A 21,935-nucleotide genomic window follows, 5' to 3' on the forward strand; every position below is an offset into this window, starting at 1 on the left:
AGTGTAGGAAGAGCAGGTTGGTGCGTAGGCGCTCATTCAGGAAGCTTGTACACATCATGGTGAGCTTGTGGGGGAAGCCAAACTGGATCCTGGAAGAGGAGTTTGAAACTTTGATGCTATAATAGTCAAAACCAAACAAAAATGCTACCAGTTTGGATACAATGGCAACTAAAACACAAGTCTTAGGTAGAGATGTAAAGACAGTACCATTTCAGCAGCACTTTATTTTAGTGGACTCTGATTACCTGGTTATTTAAAAGTAAGTACATTTATCTAGTAAGTCTGAAGAATAAGGAGGCAGTAACCAAGTCATAACTTGGCACTTTAACAAGTAATAATTTGTTGATATTTTGGAAGCATTTACCTGGTAAATATGTATTAATAATCACATAATTATCCTAACTCTACACCTAAACATAACCCTCTTACTATTGTAGTAATTCAGTGGTAAATAGGTGGTATCATATCCTAAAACTAATGCTAACCCTCATCCATACTCTAAACCTAACCCTCTTAATTATGTTGCAAGTGACTGGTAATTCAGTTATATTTTACCCTAGCCCTGACCCTAAACCTAACCTTAATATTGTTGTATTTCTCTGGTTATTAGGTGGTATTTTACACTTACCCTAACACTGATCCACATTCTAAACCCGACCCAGTCAATATTGTAAAAAAATCTAGTAATTAGGTGATATTTTATCCTAACCCTCTCAATTTTGTGGCAGTTCTCTAGTAATAAGGTCATATTTTACTCTTACCCTTAACCCTCATCCATCCTCTAAACCTACCCCTCTTAATGTTGTTGCAAGTATCTGGAAATTAGTTGATATTCAACCCTAACCAATACCCTAAACCTAAGCCTCTTAATATTGTTGCAATTCTCTGGTTATTAGTGGTATTTTATCAAGTAATTTCTTTAATGATAAGATGATATTTTTCCATTTAATTTGCTTGATATTTTCCAGGTCATTTCTTCAGGTCTTTATGGCCCGCTAAATTAAAGTGAGTCCTTTCTGACTGATTTTAAAGTAATTTTTAGGATTAGAGTTAGGGTTAGGGGGTTAGGAGGTTAGGGATAGGGAAAAATGCAACAACATTACAAAGAATTACTCTGTGATCAACACTTTATTACTTGGTTAACATTTTTAGATATCATCACTAACTTATTACAAGTTAATTGCCACAGTATTCTTAGTTTAGTTTATCTTGTTTATCAAGGGACAGTGTGGGAAGACATTGATCATTCAACATAGAAATCCCACGTAGTACCTGACAAGACAAAGTACATAAAATACTTGTTGAACATTAAAGGGAATAATAAATAAGTCTTACTCAGTATAACTTGAATAAAAGTAAGAGTTGTCCAAAATTTACCACAGATTTTTTAAATAGATTGGTACCAGAAATTACTAGATAATTACCACTTATTACTACAGAATTACTCGGTTATTAGGGAGCACTAAAATAAAGTGCTACCACAATTTTTATACAATGATCACAGTGACACAGCTATCATTATTAACAATAATTTTAATTTGCTGAAAATGTTCAAATAGTACTGATATGTCATATTAAATAATTCCATTAAGTTTCAACAAAAATAACAAAATAAGCAGCATAGGGCACGTTGCTCATGTTGTTTGCATAAACATTAAAGTACTAATATGTGAACTGCAAAATATTGAAAGCTGATCAAATCTGCAACAAAGATGGTTGTTGATACACAGCCAAATATAGATAACAGCAAATCAGTATCTGCTTTTAAAGAGGAAAAATTATTGTTTTTTTTTTTTTTTTGACAAAGTGGTCCTGACTGAAATAAAACTTTGGCGTTTGACAGCACTTCTCTATGCATGCATCACATCCTGCCTCCCACCAGGAGTTCTTTGCTGTGATGTGATGGCATCTCCCAAACTGAACCTAACCAACTTAATAGGTTGTCTCTTACTCTCTTTACTTACTGTACTGTGCAGAAGTTTTAGGCATGTTTGGGCCAAAATTTGAAGCTGAAGTAAGGCGTGTGATGGTGAGTACGCCCACCTGAGGGCCCCATCAGGAAGGAGGATCGACACAATCCAGGTCATGCTCTGAATGTCTTTGTGCATTACCAAGTGCATGGGAAAATAATCGGATGAAAACAAAACAAAAACCACAGCTTTAGGGCGGAGTTATGGGTTGATGTGGCACTTAAACATAGCCTAGGGCACTGTTAGGGTGGGTAGGAGAGTGGCCACAACCCCCTGGTTGTCGTGTGTGTGTTCTAAGCACCTGGAAACTGTTGGTGGTTGCTGGGCGTATTACAAACGGTACAAAGGTCCGCACAAAAGAAATGCTGTTAGGCTCGACCTTGGCTGAGCGACACACGTACATGTCAAACGTGTCGACACTGACGCTGGCCGCCCTCCCTTCTCTCTTCAGCCCAGGGTTGTGGAACATCAGGACCTGTGAAGAACCGTTAGCGCTCTACATGCCTAAAACTTCTGCACAGTACTGCACTTTGTCTCTAACTGTTTTTACTTGGTACTTTCTTTGTCGTTTGGTTGGATAATATTATCAGTGTAAGCCAATCTGAGGCAGAGGCTGGATCCTACTTTGGGTTCTCTGGGATTATTCCATTATAATCCTTAATGCCTGGAGGCAAAGGCAGCTGATTGGCTCTTAGCACACTATTGGCTTATTGCACTCATGTTGCGATATCTTAATTGCTCTAGCCTGCTTTTTGCAACCCTCCTCCAACCCAGCTCCTTCTTTATGCTACACATGACTTAAACTACAAGGTAGCCAAACTGCCAAATATATATAACAGCAATAACAGCAAATTAAAAAACTGCTGATTAAGAGGAAAATTATAACTGCAAATCATGTGGGTTTTCAAGTGGGTACCCCACTTCTGCAGGTACACTGCTGGCAAAACGAATTACGTCATGAGTCTGTGAGAGCTACCTAGCCCCACAGATTAGCACCTGAAAAGGTCAGGGAGGGGTATGACATGCTAATTTTATCCAATAAAAAAAAGTTTTGATTATTTTAAAATGCATAACAATGCAAGCAAACTGCTGCATACTGTCTTAATTGTTTAAATGGCTCTCTCACTCTTTCACTTGTGGCAGCTTTAGGGTAACAAAATGAGTGAAGATCTTAATTGTTTTAATCCACAGATTTTGTAAAGCATTGAAAAGTACAGAACATTCTCTCAACTCTACTCTTGTGCAGCTGCAAACTGCATAGAAAACCTGACAGCAACGACAACAGCTATAAAGGCGCTATTGTGCACGACCAGCCAAGCTGCAATGTCCTTATTATTTATGAAAAAGTGACAATGGTGAAGAAGCTGTTTGAAGAAAAATGTAAACATAATGGAGAGAATGATGAGGAGGACAAGAAGAGGAGGAGGAGGGAAGCAGGGAATTATAAAATATTGAAAAATCACAAGAGTGAAGAAGAAGAAGCTGAGGGCGTACAGGGAGGGCGAACATGCGGCTAAGTGAGAGTGAAGGGGAAAGAAGACATTAAAAGAGACTTATGGGGAGAGTGGGAACAAAATAGGGAAAGAGCAGAGTGAGAGGGGGAGAAAAGGGAGGACGTGAGGGTGATCGGCTGGCCCCTAATGAAGATAGACAGCTCCCATCCATGCCCTGATAAGCAGGAATCTCCCATCACCGCAGCGGGTGCCTCCGCTATCAATAACGGCTAGGTGGCAAGTGCTTCGCTTGGCATGAAAGGAGAGCACATGCAGCATCTGCTAGTGCCAGCCCAAATTAAATGGGAAGATACCCTGAAGAACATTCAGGGACAGAGAGAGCATATGAGGAGGAACCGGATTAAGCAGGAGAAAGTAGGAGGAGGAGGCGCATAGCGTCTAACTCAAAGCGGAACCACAAAGCAGAAAACAAGAACAAGGATGAAAATAAGACAAAGAAAAAAAAATAATGCGTCGTGATGTTTGATATTGTGAGTGAAAGGTAGCCAGCTGAGCGTAGGTGTGAGGAGAGATGAGCTGAAACTCAAAGTGGGACACCCCCCTTTTTCCCCTCCATCATCACCACCATCATTCCAGCTCAGCCAATAACCAGACGCTCCTATTATCCCACTCCTCATGCCAGACACCACACGCACAGAGAGTGCACATGCACACACTCTAATGATGAGAAAAACGTATTGAACTCCCAAAACCATCATTAATCTAAACTCCGGTTCCATTAGGGAAGATTCAGCATAATTAGTTTTTTTTCTGTGTTCGTGTGTGTGCTTGGAGAGATGATGAAGAGTGTGTTTTTGTGTGTGTGGTTTGAGTTATGAGGAGATGATATTAGATTGTGTCGTAGAGACCAAGGCTTCCCTGGTGATGCTGCCATGCTGAACATGTGTTTGCCATTATTGCATTTCAGAAACAGACGAAAGAGAAAACTCAATCAGGTGGAATCTAATATTACTGCCACTGTATGTGGAACTCTATGTGTGTTTGTGTTGCTTTTTTTGTGCGAATTCCCTTTGCTGTGAAGGCTAATATTGAATTGTGTTGCAGCATAAGATAATTACACTTTTGCTCCAGGGATGTAACCCCCCCTCCCTCCTCATGCTCCTCACAGTGTGTTTCCGTGCACATGTTTGCCCTCCAGTGTGTGCATTTTGTTGCTCCCAGCATGAAGCCTGTTGTGGATCATTCACACCAAACTGCTGCGCAGGGTCGCTCTCACATTGAACATTAAAAATTTTGGATGTGTGTGGTGAACTCCTCTGATATGACCCCTGGGACCGGAACACAGGCAGCGCACAATGGCAAACACAGCCAGTCAATCATAAGAACTACAGCTGCACAAGACGCCCCCTCCAGCAGACCACTACTGTGAGACGCCACCGCTGTCAGGACAGAAATACACGCTAAAACTTTCAAAAACAAAACTACTAAAATTTAGGGTACCAAATGCTAAAAGTAAGAAACCTGACCTACAAAACACCTAATAAAGCCAAGTGAACAGTCTGCTTACAGGAAAAAGCCTTGTTCTCCACTAATGCAGCTAAAGTAGCTAAGGCTAACTCTAATAAAGCTACATTAACTACACAAGTTTAAGACTGTACATCTTTTACAACTTTACAAATCTCAGACACCCATATTTCATCTGCATAAAAGAGCTCTCTAGCTAATGTAGCTAAAGATAACGGTGCTATGTTAGCCACAGAAGCTTATGCTTCATTTTCTAAAGCAAACTTAGCCAAGTCAGCTACATACTTGCATTACCTATATAGCTGAATCGGCTATGCTAGCATTAGCTATGTTTGCTACAGCTCAAATTGCTCAAGCTAATGTAGCTAATGTAGCCAAGCAAACAGTCTGCTTACAAGAAAAAGCCTTGTTCTACATAAAAAACACCAGTGCAGCTAAAGTAGCTAAGCTAAATCTAACAAAGCTACGTAAACTACATAAGTTGATCACTGTACACCTTTTACAGCTTTACAAATCTCAGACACCCATATTTTATCTGCATAAACAGCCCTCTTGCTAATGTAGCTAAAAATAACGGTGCTTTGTTAGCCACAGAAGCTTATGCTGCATTTTCTAAAGCAAACTTAGCCAAGTCAGCTACATACTTGCATTACCTATGTAGCTCACTGGGCTATGCTAGCATTTGCTATGTTTGCTAAAGCTCACATTGCTAAAGCTAACGTAGCTACATTGGTTTACGTATTAACATTAACTACTTAGCTAGTTTGGCTAAGGTAGCTTTAGCTAAAGCTTATAAAGCAAGAATGAGCCACTGTTCCTGTAATTACTCCTAAAATAGGTCTGTTAATAATTTGATCACTGATTAGACCTTAGACTGTTGCTCTGATTTACTAATGACTGAATCGAGAATTCAGGCACACATTGATCTCATTGTTTTCAAGTTTAAAGCAACCTTATTCCAACATATCTAGTGTGTTAAGACACAAATTTTCACTTTAACTTTACAGGGATTAAAACAAAAAAATCAATCTTAATAATTTTTGGAGTGATTTAAATAAATGTATGGATTAAAAAAAAAAGAAATGAAAAGATAACCTAAATACAACAATGTACATTTTTCCTCAGCACTTTTCCTGAATTTAATTAACCTACTGGGGGCTGGATGGGAAGCTGTGTGGGGCCTGATGAGGCCCCTGGGCTTACAGTTGATGATCAGTGGTATAATCTCTATTCTCTCTCCCCATGTTTCCTGTTTCTCTTCAGCTATGCAATCAAACAGAGGTGAAAATGCCCCAAAAATAATATTTAAAAAGGTAAAGAAATAGGAATTGGATTTTAGAATCAAAAATCAGTCCTAAATTGACTCATGACCCCTAGAAATGAAAACAAATTATATTGCGAGATACTGGTAGAGGTGGAAAAAGTACAAGACTACTGTACTCAAGTACATGTAGACACACTGGTTAAAATATACTGAAGTAGAAGTGAAATTACAGGCCATTAAATCTTATCAAGTAAAAGTAAAAATAAAATTCAAGGAGTACTGAGTACAGAGAAGTAACTGTGGAGTCTTAATGTAAAATATTATCTGTCCTTATTGGCCAGAACAAGAAGCGAATAGACGTCAAACCAGGCTGTTCAGGTGAAATCACACCTCTATAAACAAATGTATACACAATATTATTTCCAGTGTTAATTAAACTCATATTGGATTAAATGTAGCACTTTAAAAGCACCTAAACTGGGCCATACAACACTAAGTTAAACTACAATTTTGAAAACATTTTGAACAGAACCAGCTTAAAGGTCACATGTTATGCAAAATACAGTTTTTCAGGCTATTCGAGCAAAAATATGTGGCCCTGGCCTGTCCACAATCCCCCCCAAGAATCAGAAAAATCCATCCCCCCCCCCCCCCCCCCCCTTCTCTGCCTTTCAGAAAATGTGTGCTCAAACAAGCCGTTCTCAGATTTTCCCCTCATGATGTCATGAGGGGAGTTAGCATTGCCTCCAAGGTTTGGTTGGCCCATCACTTGGAAGAAAGTTCTGCCCTCCTCTCCTGATCCCACTCTCAGCTGCCAGCTGAGAAGAGGACCAGGAGAGCCATGTCCATTTCCTGAGAGGGGTGGAGTCATGGGCGGAGTCTGACAGCTCACTAACATTTTAAGCCACAGACACAGAAACAGCACGTCATGAGCAGGGCTGAAACAGAGGGGTTTTTAGACATGGATTGTTTTTTTCAGCAACAAACTTCACAGGCATGTTTTGGGGACATCTGAGACCAATATAAACTTTGGTTAAAGGGATAAAATGTGTGACCTTTAACTCTTAAAAATCCCTGTCAAGAACAAAGCAGAGTCAACTAGGGCATATCAAGGCATACCGAAGAGGAGAAGTCTCGATACATCGCTTAAGGACACCTAAAGTCACAGGCAGGTCTAATTCATGGTGCAAATGGCTCCCACATCAAAAACATCAATCCACCAGACCACAAGAATCCAAAAGCAGTCATTAGCTGTGTCTGAATGTAATGTGGAATCATTTTCATGTAAATAAAAGTACAATTACTCTGGTGAAAACTTACTTCAGCAGAAGTAAAAGTACTCATTTCAAAATTTACTTTGAGAAGTATAAGTACCCCAAAAAACTACTCAACTGCAGTAATATGAGTAAATGCAATTAGTTACCTATCACCCCTGGATACAGGAAGATTCCATCTCCATCAAGGACAAGCCAGCACCTCCTTAATGACAAATGGTGACCCAAATCTCTTACTTTTTCAACCAGATATTTTCAGTGAAAAAGATGTGACTAAACAAAGCAATGGGGCCAAGATTTTTTGCCACACATTTCTTTCCGTGGACACTTAAAAATGGACACCAACTCACCGTTGAAAAGCAAAGATCAAGAGCAATTAAAGACCGAAGCAAGATTATGAGCTGCCTGCTAGTTTGACGAATACTGTCACGCTGACCGGCCTCTCCATGGGTCTGTTTTATCTACATCCAACTTTTTAGCTGCTGCTGATCTAAGATGCATGGATGTTGGATCAAGGGCGCTGCTTCTGATGCTGGTTTTCATTCTCTGCTTTTGAAGTTCTACAATAATTTAATGAGGAGCGTCGTCTTATGTGCAGCACGGATGGCCCTTTCTTTGCATTTAAGATGGTGGTGTAATGCAGCATTAGACACACACTTCTGCTTTTGTGTCAGAGGTGAGGTGGCCTGATGTATATGTGCATAGTAAGCATATGAAAGCTCTCAGAGGAACATCAGAAGAAACACAGGGAGCAGGAGCAGCCATGCAAGAACTTAGTCATGCACACATATATGTGCACACATAATGCTGGCGAGGTGGCTCATACATATTGAGCAGGTACCTTTTAGAAGCACGATTTAAAGTCTCTCAATAATGAATCTGGTCAGATGCTGTGTTTGCTCACACCTCATTACTCTCACTCCCCTTTATCCCATTTCTTCTCTGAGAGAGAGAGACAGGAGCTGCAAATGTCAGTCGCTCATTTAGCTAGGAGTGGTTAACATTTAGGGGGAAACAGAGAGGGAGAAAAAGCAGATGGGAAGGAGAGGCGTGAGGCAAAGAGAGACGTCCTACATTCTGACACATGAATCATCTTTCTAAATGAAGGTTTGCCCTGCACAGCCCCCCTGCTAAAAAAAAAACACTCAGGGAGGTGGAGGAGGAACATGAACAGGGCTGAGCCGGGGCCTCTGTAACCAATAAGATGAAGGAATTACTCACTCTCTCTCCAGTGTGAGATAGCGCCCTTACACACAGAATGATCGTGCCGTTATGGTAACTGATTGGCTTTTGGTCGGCAACTGATCACATCGTCACGCTTATTGATGGCATTGCCAAGGTAACTGATCGCTCTGTCATGGAGACGCTGCAAGAAAATAGAGCAGGAGGAGGACCTAGTGGTATTTATTCCTCTGGAAAATGTGCGTTTTGTGTGTGTGTGTGTGTGTGCCCTTAAGACTTCTCCAGTTGGGGATAAACAATGTAAACTGCAATGGCAAGAAGGTAAATGAGCATTTAGGATGATAAGTGGATTTTCAAATAACTCCTGAAGGGTCCGGGGACGCTGTGCGTTCTGCGTGAATGCTTAAGGTCAGAGCACAGCCAGCCGAGCAGAGCAGAGCACTGTCTCCAATGTGCTGCCTCTAAATGTGTGTGTGTTTACATCGGTTTGCATTCGTGGGAGTGTATTTGAATCGATACCAGAGGGGAATTAGAGACTATCTATACTGTACATGTGGCTACATTTGGCTGGCTCACTTTGAGAAAGCTATTGATCAGCACAGTCTGACTCTAGACTCAATAAAGCCTCTTACTTATCCTCACCTGAACATGGAGGACACCTACAGGGAGGGAGAAGAAAAGATTTCATACAGCCATAAACTCCAATTCCAAAAAAGTTGGTATGTTGTCTGAATTGTGAATAAAACAGAATAAAGGGATTTCCAAATCCTTTTCAACCTATTTTCAGTTGAATACATCACAAACAAGCTTTTAAATGTTCAAACTGACAAACTTTTTGGAATCATACACACATTCTGAGTTTGATGCCTGCAACATGTTACAAAACCTTGGGACGGGAGCATATTTACCACTGTGTTACATCATCTTTTCATCTGAAAACACTCTCTCCGTAAGTACTGAGAGAATGAAGACACTAATTGGTGAGGTATTGAAAGTGGAATTCTTTCCCATTCTTGCTTATGTATATCTTAAGTTGCTCGACAGTGTAGGATTTCCATTGTTGAATTTTTCGCCTTATATTGCCCCTTGTCTTGTCAGTCTAATAACTGCACTGCTTTACAGTGAAGTCATGCTGTTGTAACTCATTAAGATTGTGGTTTAGCATTGTCTCAATAAAATAAAGCATATTTGCTCCAAAACCTGTATCCACATCTCAGTATTAAGAAAGCCTGCAGCAAGTTTAAAATATTAAAAATCTTGACAATTTTTTTCAATGTGAAAGACACATGGTGACAAATAATCCCTGATTTACAGCTTTGTTTGTATAGTGTATAATCTTGGGAGGTCAAATGTGATATTAGAGTGCAGAAACTACTGTGATTAGCCGTTAACTAAAAGCTTATTCATTTTGAAGGGGCCACATTTGTAAGGAACATGCATTTGTGGGATGAGCGGCAGAGCTGAGTTTGTGGGTTGCACCCATGAAAAATTGGCCAAATTTTCTCTGCAAAAGTTGAACAGCTTACTGTTCAGTTGCTGTTGATGCTTGTTTTGAGCAACTGGTAGGTGCTATCAGTTAGGTGCACCTATTATGTTTATTGATGAGTCCAGATACACCAATTGATAGAGTAACATTGTTTAGTGGAAGCAGTGTGATGGTGTGGGGCGGCATCTCCCTCACTGGAAAAATTAGGCCTGTCATCATAAGAGGCAATCTCAATACGAGAGATAGAGATGTAATTCTACAACCAGCAGCAATCCCACATCTCCACAGTCTGGGACTGAACTTTATCCTCCAAGATGACAAAGCTCACCCCCACAGAGTGAAGTTTATCATAGACTACCTGAGAGGATGGAGTGGCCTGCCAGCAGTCCTGACCCCAACCCCAAAGAACTCTTGCCGGATCAGCTTGGGTGTGCTGTTTGTGCCAGTGTGATCATCACAACCACATTGGCTGACTTCCGACAAATGCTGGTTGAAGAATGGGATGCCATCCTACAGAAGTGTATGACCAGGCTGGTGACCAGTGTGGGGAGGAGGTGCCAGGCTGTTGTGGCTGTGTATTCTTTTACACACTTCTGAGGCTCCTGTCGAATTAACTGTTCAATTACCAGTTTGACTTGCTTCTTCAGACTTCAATCATCATCCCACAAAAGCATGTTCCTTACAAATGTGGCACTATTCAAAAGAGAAATAAACAGGCTTTCCATCGGTAAAAGATTTATTGCCAAGAAGCATTGTAACATCAAAGAAATATTGTACCAAACACAAATTTCTTTAATAGGTTTTGTGCGAGGTTTAAATGCTTAGTCTATTTTCATTTCAGTCCACCTCCCTCCCTTATCAATTTGTCTGTGGTCTGTTTTACAGTACTTGTTGTTAAACACTTGTTTTGTTGCCACAAATTAACAAGTTTCTGCTCCATTTCTGACATCCATCCAACTTAATGCTTCACACTTACCAGCACCTTCTACAGAGCTGCCCTTTATTATCATTGCCATTGCTGTGTTTTTGTTTACTTCCTCTTTCAGTCCCTCTTAGTCAGCCTGCCTCCTAATCAGCAATTCCTTAAAATCATGTCACAATTCTGCTCATGTGTGCTCGGCTGTCCTCGGCGCTCATTACACACAAAACGATTTTTGGTCGTAAACATTAAACATCCTTAATATTTTACAATCTTGGGTTGGAGCGCCTTCAACCAGGTTGGAGAGGGGAAATTTCACTCATAACACACCATACACTATGGGATAATCTGGCCAGATAATCGTTTGGACCATCTTATAATTGGGCCTTTGCTGACTTTCATTGGAAGGGAGGATTCACCCTGACAATCGGCACAACTGATGTATAGTTTGTGGTCTGCTTTAGTACCTTCACAGATGTGCAAGTTACCCATGCCATAGGCACTAATACACCCCCACACCATCACAAAGGCTGGCTATTGAACTTTGCATAGATTATGATCTGTATGGACTTGCCAGATCACAGCAAACTTTTCTACTTTAGATCAGTTCATCTTGAAGTCGACAGCACCTCTGGATGTCATTGGTTTAATCGAGGTGCATAATAGAGTTTAACATCTTCAGATGCAGTGATGTAGTCTGTTCCTGAGCCTATGTTGTGATATCCATCACAGAATAGTATTAAAGTGCTAAAGGGATGCTGCCTGAGGGCTTAACGATCACATGCATTGCAGAGATTTCTCCAGATTCTCTGAATCATTTGATGATTTGATGGACTGTAGATGGTGAAATCTCTAAATTCCCTGCAATTACACTTTCAGGAGGATTGTTCATAAACTGCTGGGACTATTTGACCATGCAGTCTTTTGCAAAGTGGAGAACCACGTTGCATTGTTGATTATGAACAGCAAAGTCTCTCAGAAGTGCACCTGCTACCAAATAACCACCATACCTGTGGAATTTTCAGGGTGTTTTGTAAGCATTCAGCAATTTCCAAAGTCTTTACTTGGTCCTGTCCCAGCTTTTTTGGAATATCATGCAAGCTTAAAACCCAGAATGTAAGTAAATTTAAAAAAAAATTGAATGTATAAGTTTGAGCGTTAACTATCTTGTCTTTGTGCTGCATTCAGCGAAAAAAACAAGTTAAAAAAGGATTTTGCAAAACATTTTCTGCTTCTATTTTTGCACAGCATCCCAACTTTTTTGGAAAAACTGTTTGTATTTCTGTTTGCTCTTTTAATCACAAATATAATGTTACAAACATTTGAATTTCCAGAAGCTGAAACCCTACTTCTTCTCCCACACATAGACTTTTTTTCGTCTCGTCTCTCTGCCAAATCAAATCTGGACTATATCTGTACTCCAGCTACCAGAATGCTTTGCTGGACTAGCTTCAAAGCAACAATAGCAAGTTTTTTTTTTTTTTTTTTTATCAGCAGGATGAGCATTTGCCTGAGGCACGTTCACCTGAATAAATGAAGTATCATACTGTTGAGGCGTCACCAGACTGGGCTAAATTGGGCCAGTGTGCGTTTGTCTGCGTCTCTGCTGTTTGTTGTTTTTGTTCAGGCTCTAATTGGACCGTGTGTGACTCGGTTTTTTCTCTCTGTGCGTATGTGTAGTACAGAGGGCCAATGAGGGCGGCGCAGACAGTTTAATGCCTCCACTGAGGAAAAAGGTTCAAGGACAGATTGCTCACTCCCTTTATCATTCCCTCACTCTGCTTTGCCTCCCTCTTTTAAACCCCTTTCACTTGTTTTTCTCTTCCTGTGGGATATTTAGCAATCCATTCAGTGCGCTCCATTAGAAGACTCCACCCTGCCCTGCACACAGAAAACTCCAATTAGTGGCTAAAACCAGAGACTAAGAGCAATTAGAGCTGCCAGAAATCCTCTAAGCTTGGCTGAATTCACAAGATGTGAGCGTGCATGTGAGTGCGAGAGAGAATCTGTGTTGATCCTTGTTTGTGTGCTCGTCTGTGCCTGCTCCAATTAGGTGTATGCATCTGGCAAGCAGCCACGCAGCTTTACCTGGCTGTAGGACACTGATGCCGAGCAGGTTGGAGGTGCGGTTGGCCACTCTGCTCCAGCTGTTGTCGTAATTCCTCCTCCAAAGCACGGCGGTGCACTGGTACTTGCCGGCCTCGCGTCGCCCCGCCCGGGTCACCGACAGACGGAAGTTGGTGTTAGAGTGCGAGCGGTCGACTGTGGTGCGTGTGCCAAGCCCAAGCAGCTGCTCGCCCCACTGCAGCGTGCCCTCGCGGGTGAAAGTCACCAGGTCTTTGAACTCGCCCTGATCCTCCTCCTCGTTGTCGATGTCCGGTTCAGCGCTGGCTGGCATGAAGCGCCAGGTGACAGATGTGGGGACGCGTGGGTTGTGGCGAGGCTTGACCAAACACAGGAGGTCAAAGGAGTCTCCGAAGGTGACGGATGGCGTCCTGGAAACGGCTGAAACCATGAAGGAGGACTCTAAATGGAGGAAGAGAGAGCAGAGAGGATGTTAGGAGGACAGATTGTCAGATGGGCTTTTTATTTGACTAATGACGAACCTTCAAACAGAGTGCTGCTGATTGCTCGTAAAATCACTACAGAGGCTGGGCGTGTGATCGAGTCTGTTCTCTAAAAGCTTAGCAAATGGTGTGGCGGTTCATATTCTTTTCCAGGAAGTAACTTTCCTTTTAAGCTTTGCTACCAAGAGGAACAAAGCCCCCTGCTGGAACAAATACACACGTTATTTACTCAAAGTGCACTGATTCCTTTGTTAAGCCGCTCTCAATCTCCTCAGGCTCTTTCTAGTTAGCCATTTAGCTTATATGCATGAGAATGTATACCTCCCTCCACTTGTGCCTAAGTATAAGTTTGTGTGCCTTTTAGTGAGAGCGTGCCTTAAAATTAATGGGTGATGCAACAAAGAAAACCCAGGGGAGAGATTTCCTCTAAGCGCCGGTGTTCGATCTACGCGCAACTCCCTGCCAAGTCTAAACTATCCTCATTAAGCTAAAAACGTTCTCCCAGCTCCATACGTTAGTGCCAAGATACATCTACGCTGGAAGGAAAGGCAGGTGGAGGAGGAGGAGGGTGGATAGATAGGATATGAAATAACCTGTCCGTGCTGTGTCTATTTTAAGGCTTTTCGGAGAATGTGAATGATTGAGCCATGAGAGAGTACAACAGTCGGATAAAAAAGGAAACCAGGGACGGAGGGAGGGACGGAGAGATGCTGATGATTTCTTCGCCAGATCAGATCATTCAAATCCTCGAGACTTTGCAGATTCCTCCATTATGTTCTTGTCATCAGCTCTGTCTCATCTCTTCTCTCGGTCCCTCAGCCTCTCTCTTCCTCCGACAGCTACCCCCCCACACCCCTCTCAGTGTCCTTCAGGGTGTGTAATCAATGGCTTTCTGTCCTGGCTTGGCTACTGCAGGGACAGCTGCCTGGGACCATAATTCTCTAATAGACAATAACTCTCCTCTCTCACCCCATCCTTCATCTCCTTTTGCTCCTATTCTATCCATCCGTTTCCCATCACTGACAGCCTGCATCTGCGACAGAGCACACGATTTCACTCTAATATATCTAAATACATTTTTTTTCTTTTTCTTTGTAGGAAAGTAAGACATTATTTGTTTCTTTTCCTGTACAGTGTTTGCAATTGTTCATTATTACTGGATTATTATTTTTATTTAGGGCCCGAGCGATGACCTTGGAGCAAGGACCCTATTGAAACTGTAGGCATACTTACATTTTGTTATTTTTTTAGGCCGTTTTTTGACTTGTTTTGGCACCTTAACATGCCTAAAAAGTCCCAAAAACTTTCCAGAAAAATTTGCCCTGTGGAAATTTTTGTCTGGTAGTTGAAATGTGCAAGCCCATAGCACAGTGGCCCCATACATGAGCAAGGGGACTGGGTAAGAGCTGCATGCACAAAAACTGGTATACATATCAATCATGAGGAGATGAAAAAAAAAGTCTCTTGGGACCAATCTCTAAAATATACAGGAAGGGCACTATAAATACTTAAATGTCATATTTTGGCTGTTTTTTTGCTGTTTTTGGTAGCATCACTGTTGTCACATCTAAAAGTTCTCTGCCTCTACATTTCCCTGGATTGTCTCCAATTTTTTTGAGCTTATTCTAGACAAGAGGGGAATCTAAAGTGGTGCTACACAGGAGTTTTCCCCATAGGGCAGGTTTGTAATAGGGGCCCAAATTTGGAAAACCTTTTTTTTTACTGATCTTGTTAAATTTGCCAACTATTTTGATTTGATAGAACTCTACAGTGCTTGTTTTAATCATCACCAAACTTCACAGGGATGATCACACATTGATCCTGAATACATTCAAACATCAATGTCATAACTTTGTCACAGTGGCCCCTTCTGCCAGTTCAACTTTTCCTCAGAATTTTGATTCTTTCCTCAACAAAAAGTTAAAATATTCAGCACCTCAACACCATTCCTCCTAGCCTTATGATTTTTGGTCTGCATATGGATCATCATCAGACCTACTGAAAAGCCTCTTGTACTCTGACCCAAATCCCAACAGGAAGTCCACCTACTTCACCTCAATTTCAAAATAAGGTGTTTATGATGCCAACAAATGGCTTCAACCAGTCTACCTTTTGTATACATCATTCTGTGTTCTACACTCTCTGGCAAGATGACACTATTGCACTGAACATGCTCACATGCAAACATCACATCATGGCGCTCTCTCCTGCCAACAGAAAGTGACATAAATGGGTCATTTGTTTATTTCTCTTACATTGGTGAAACAATCAAGCTCAAACTTTCAAACTCAACTTCCCAATCATTGTCCAAAACACTGAAATTTTATACTAATGGACACCTCACTGGCGATGGTAAACATTTCGATCTCGCCATTTTCACAGGAAGTTGCCATACCTCTTATATGAAACAGCTGATATGCTTCAAATATCACATGTGTGAGAACAAGGGCTGTCCCATACACATTTAAAGGTTAATTTTATTGTCTTACTGTAGTGCCGCCTCGCAACAGGAAGTGACACTATTTGGCAGTTTCTTTACTACTGTCACTGAGTTGAAACCTGCCAAGTTGAGATTTCCATAGAAAAGCCTTAATATTTATCCCAAACACTGACATGTCTTATTAAAGAATGCCCTGGTGGGGATGGCTATCATTTTCAATATTGACATTTCAAAGGAAGTTGGCATAACTCATATAAAACTCCTGATTTGCTTCGCATTTTGGTGAGTATGATCAAGGTCCATCCCTCTACACATGTTGCTCTGGCGCCACCTACTGTAAGAAGCCAAATAACCTATAAAACAAACATCTTTCTTTGTCATACTGCCCCCAAGTGTCGACAGCCAATGCTACGCCATATATGAAGAGCAACATGCTCATTATTTTTGATTTAATGACAGTCCTGGAGGATCTACATGACCTCTCTAATGTGCTGCAGCACACTACACAGTTTTATGTCAAATCTAGTTTGAACAACCACAGAGCACATACAGCCCCTCCCCCCACTGGGTGCCCAGATTGGGAACCAATGCTCTAACAGGCCTGGGTTCTCCCACTAAGATAGTTGGCAAACCATCTAAGAACATGGTTGTAAACTGAGAAGCTTTAAGATGATCTAACAAGATGCTGTGATCAACAGTATCACAGATCTTGGAGAAGTATGTGGTCTAGTGGGAGTCTTGGCTTACACTGGCCCCCTACTATTACTCAGTTGGAACTTCAAACACCCAGAGGGGTCCTAAAACCAATCATTGGACTACAAGACTCTCTACTGAGCCCCTTTGTCTTCACGGTGACTACAAAAATACACATCTCAGAGGGAACAGTCCCTCCAAGGTTTTCAGCAAGAACAGGGAGTCCAATTGGAGGAGACCATGAACTAGATGAAGGAACAGCGAGTGTACATAAAGTTTTCTTTTTGAATCTGTTAAGTGCAAGGACTTAGGAAGTGAGTTTTAGAAAAAAGAAAAAAAGATGAAACACTAGGACAGAATCAAAAGTGGCAGGTTTGGATCCAATGAAACTCAAGTTGTAAGCTAAAGTGAGAAAAACGAGCTGGAAAAACAAATCTGAGAAGAACTAAAACGCACAGATTGACCGTCACACAACAGCGACCACTTAGAAAATCCTTTGATCAACAAGCGTGGAGGAGAAGAGGAAGAAGAGGAGGGGAGAAGAGCAGCTCCGGACTTCTTCTTTTTCTGCCTCATTTGCATAATGCGTCCCTTGTTGCTCAAACTAATGTTTCTGTTGTTGCCCCAACTTAACAAATGGCCACTTAAAAACTGACATCTCTTCTCTGCAGCTCGGCTGTGTGTTGCTGCAGGGAGCTAATCCGTCCGCTGTGTGTGAGTGTGTGTGGAAATGTGTATGTGCTGAGCGCAGCTCTCCTGGCCTGCCAGCTCCTCGCCGCTCCGCTCCAGTGGCTTCCTCTGCCCATACGTACGTTTGGATGTTGAGCTTAACTCTGCACTGACAGAGGAGAGCCACAGACTGTGACACACATTGCTGCTGCATTTCCATTCTAATAATTCTGCTTAATCCATATGTGGGTGTATCTATGATGGGTGTCACAGAGGCGGCGCTGTTGACGTGTGGCAGGTGGTGTGAGTATGTGTCACAGTAACTCTCTCCCTTGAGCGATGCATGAATAAACCCAGGCTATGTGTGAACTTCATGTGTTACTTTTACCGCTATCAGTATTTAGCAAATCATACAGCGTGTTAGTCACTTTCAGGGTTCCTACTCTTCTCTAGAGATTATTTTTCAGAAATTTCCCATGACAGATTTAGTGACATTTAAGCCGGTATGACAGGAATGCATCATGCCCATACACCAAAATGCTCCTTTCTGTGGAAGTCTAATACAAATATGGATATTACCATGAACTCTGAAATGATGACGAAGTGATCAAAGAAGGGGGGTGGCATTTATAAGACACAAGCAGGGGGGCTCAAAGGAAAAAAAGGTTAAGAACTACTAAGTTGCAGAGTGTTATCTATGACATGCAAAGCATAAGGAGGGGGGTTCTACAAGGTTTGGTTCTAGGCCAACTATTATTGACTTTCTTTATCATTTTCTTGGACAGAGAGCCAGGTATCTGCTTTATATATGCACATATGTGTACGCCTAACTCTACCTAACCCCCCCACCCCCAAAATAATAAGGGTGAAAAAAATAAAGAGCTAACAAAAATATAGTGCAAATGCCATACTCAAAGTAATAATAATAGCAATGGTCAAACAAATTATCTACGTAGGTTCTTATTCATCCATGTCATGGGCCACTCGTCCTCAATCAAGTCAAGTAGAGCAAATATTTTTGTAGTGTTGTACTCAAGACCACACTATCTGAGACCAAGGCTTGTCCTAGACCAGAGTGCACTGAGACCAAGACAAGACCAAGACTTTTGGAGGTCGAGACAAAGTCAAGACAGAGACTGAGACAAGCCAAAACCAAAACAGGCCCAAGACCATAAAAAAAAAATCAATTTTAAAAAACTATGACAAGGTTGAAAAGTTAAAGAGCATTTTCTCTTTAATTTGAGTTTTCTTTTAAATAAATTTGACAGATAAAAACAAGGTGTCTGCAACTCTTTCAAAGCACAGCATGCAAAAATCTCAAACCTTAACAAATTTGTTCAGCTAACTTCTTGTAAAAAACAAATCCTTGTATGTCTTTAAAAGCCACTGACAAATCTGGAATTAATTTAAATATATGAAAATGAGGTGTTCATCTAGATTTGTCAGATGAATGAGTTACTTCTGACTAGAAATAAGATGGACTGATGTCTGAGATTTTGCAGGTGTAGCTAGTTGTTTTGCTTCCCCTTATTATCACATTAATGACGCTGAGGAATGGCAGATCACTGCTGGTCTTGACCGGTCCTGAAGGACAAGTCCGGCCAGTCCGAGACCAAGACAAGACAGAGTAAAAATGCTCTTGAGTCTGAGACAAGACCAAGACATTTAAAATGTGGTCTTGAGACTGGTCTCAGGACCAAGACTATTCTAGAGTACTACAACACTATATTGTTGCTCTACTTATCTCATGCATCAGACTATGGTTTATCAAGAGTACAATTCTTCAGGTCTAGCGCTGCTATCAGCATGTAGTTTTTCCTCATTCTAAGATCCATTAACTACTGTCACTGTTTGATATAATCCTTCACATAATTTAGCCCAGGGCGTCACAGGGCTGGTTCCTGGCTTGAATCCCAATGGACAGGGCCCTTTATTAATGCAAGTACTCCCTATGAGTGCACGGGTTCTCCGTGGCGTCTTCCACAATCCAAAGCCATGCTCTTTAGGACAACTGGTGACTCTAAATTGCCCATAGGAGTGAGTGTGAAAATGCCTGGTTGTCTTTAGGAATATGTGAGCCTTGCTAACTGGCTCCAGTCCAAGTTTTATCCCGTCTCCCGCCCAATGACAGCAGGGCTCCGTGCCATATTTGGGCATGAATTTACTTTTAATCACATCCTTTATTGTCACTTTTAGAAAAACTTTGATTAAGCTACTGCAATGTCCCCCTGCAGTCACAGTGATGTAATATAAGTACAGCGATGTGCTTTAATGTCTCATTTCACTTTTAAAGACTTAAGATGGCTCAGTGGCCATGTCAAAAGAATCTCCACCTTGTATTATTAAACATTTATCTTTAACCGTTCCCTTATTCCTAAACTTTAATGCACAGCATTAAAGTTTAGAGTAAACAGCCGACAGATGAAGGAAAGTTTCTGTACTTCAGTCCACACCGTGTGTGTAAATAATATAATACAGCAGGATAAACAGGATGATCCGTATTTAAATCTTCAACAAGCTGAGCTGCTGTATTTAAACTACACACCTACACTCTTGTTCTTTTGCTTTCATATCTTAAAAGCAATAGTCTTTACAACTCAAAAACTTTGTCTGTACTCTGTTTTGTCTGATCATACCAATGAAGCGCTTTGAATTTGCTGACTTTCAGAACTACAGCACAGACACAGAGAATCTGAGCTTATGAAGTATGGGCTGATTACAACAAACCTTGGGGTGTTTTAATCATCAAGCTACAAATGATGTTGCACAAACCCCTTATTGACCCCAACCCAGCCTAAGCAGATGGCTGTTCAACATGAGTCTAGTTCACAGAGAAGGTCTGTCTTGTTACTGTAACGCTGCTAATTCTGAGTTCGTGTTGGGTTAAAATGATAATCTATGCATGAGTACAGTCTAGACCTGTGCTCTCTGTAAAGTGCCTTGGGATAACTTGAGTTATGAACTGGTGCTATATAGATAAGATTGATTGACTGATTGTGGCTGATGGAGTTACTCATTTCTATGGCTAGAGGTTCAGTCAATCAACCTCTTTGACTGCAAATCAGTGGGGTCCAATGAGGTAAGCTAATTTTTCTGAGTGCCTTAAAATGAAATGTACAAACTAATCTAGACAGTAAATGATCTGCTTCTGTCTGCATGTCCGGAGAAGAATACTGAACCATAAATTATTCCCTAAAGATAGCCTACAGCAGGGGTGTCCAAACTTTTTCCACTGAGGGCCACATATTGAGATATACAAGAATGGTGGGGCCACATTCATACACCACGCCTTGAGGATATTAAAGTTATAAACCAGTCAAATGTAGATAAACAAATTCTTAGTGATTGAGTGTGCTCACATGGCTAGTTAGTGGTTGACAAGGTAAATTTAAGGATTTCGGGGAGGCTGGTCAGATTTCAGGGGGACCTGGTTGGCCTTGGCTATGCACCTGGAACATTATTGGTGCTCCTATTTAGTGGGGTAATTAATTAGAGCATGATAAATCAAGCTAATGTTATTCCTTTAATATCTTTATCATTTACAGTGTTGTCTTAGTGTAGTCAAGAATTAATAAACACATCAATAAATTCTTCTTGTCAAAATGTTTGTTTACAGAACTAGCATTGTAGCACTGCTTTGTGCAGAAACTAACTTGTAAAATAAACCAGATACATCTCCGCTCCAGCACAGCTGCGCTGCAGTTTGACTGCATGCCCTGCCGTTTGTCAACATCCACTGAATGCGTATCCAGAGCAGCACAGCTGGACTGCTAGGCCTGCGAGACTGAGGAGTTTCGCAGTACTTACAGAACGACAGCTGGCCGCTTGAGTAGAAACTACCCAAGTGCTATAAAATACAAACACACGTGAAGCTATTGTTCTAAAGTGCAAGAGTAGAATGAATTTGCTTTGATTTGTCTCCATTTTGTCCTTTCATTCAGGTTTAAGTGCTTCTATCTAGTCAGTAACCCTTTATAAATAAAAGCGCTTCCTCTTACTCCTCTGACCTGTTAAGTAAAGGCTCTGCTATGCCCTGTTATGACGTATTGTCGATGTAGTGAAAGGAAATATGGTCCGACATTTGTCTAGCATCAACTTGGAGTGTCTTATTCTGAAATTTAACCGGATATTTTAATTTGGTTTTGGCAACACTTCCTGTCCAGTTCGATCAGCTCTGTGCTGAATTAGGACTCTGGCATCCGGCAGAAATAGAAGTCCAGCGATCTGCTGCAGAGGGCTCCGGACCGCTAGATCTCTGACGGAGCAGAGATGCAGAGCAGCGGAGCTGGTGGAAGCTCTCTTGACTAAAACTAAAACCTATCTGCTCCGTTGCCATGCTGGAGCGGAGACGGACCGAACTCGTATCTGGTGTATTTCAGGGGTAAGAAGTACAACACAGTCCAGCAAAAGCTTCATGCTCTAATTTCATTTTAAACTCAAAATTCGCTGCAGGCCAATCAAAAGTGGGCCGCGGGCCGCATTTGGCCTCCAGG

At 41.4% G+C, this 21,935-nt stretch overlaps 1 protein-coding gene across 1 annotated transcript in view; it reads right to left on the bottom strand.

The window, feature by feature from the left end:
• The window catches only part of igsf3 (immunoglobulin superfamily, member 3), a 168,907-nt gene that overhangs the window by 24,810 nt on the left and 122,162 nt on the right, over positions 1 to 21,935 (bottom strand). The window contains exon 7 of the mRNA XM_041807475.1: positions 13,162 to 13,599. Within this exon, the coding sequence (XP_041663409.1) occupies positions 13,162 to 13,599 (438 nt within the window). The remainder of the gene's footprint in view (positions 1 to 13,161; positions 13,600 to 21,935) is intronic.

Source organism: Cheilinus undulatus, linkage group 15 (genome assembly GCF_018320785.1).
Source record: "Cheilinus undulatus linkage group 15, ASM1832078v1, whole genome shotgun sequence".
Taxonomy (NCBI): domain Eukaryota; kingdom Metazoa; phylum Chordata; class Actinopteri; order Labriformes; family Labridae; genus Cheilinus; species Cheilinus undulatus.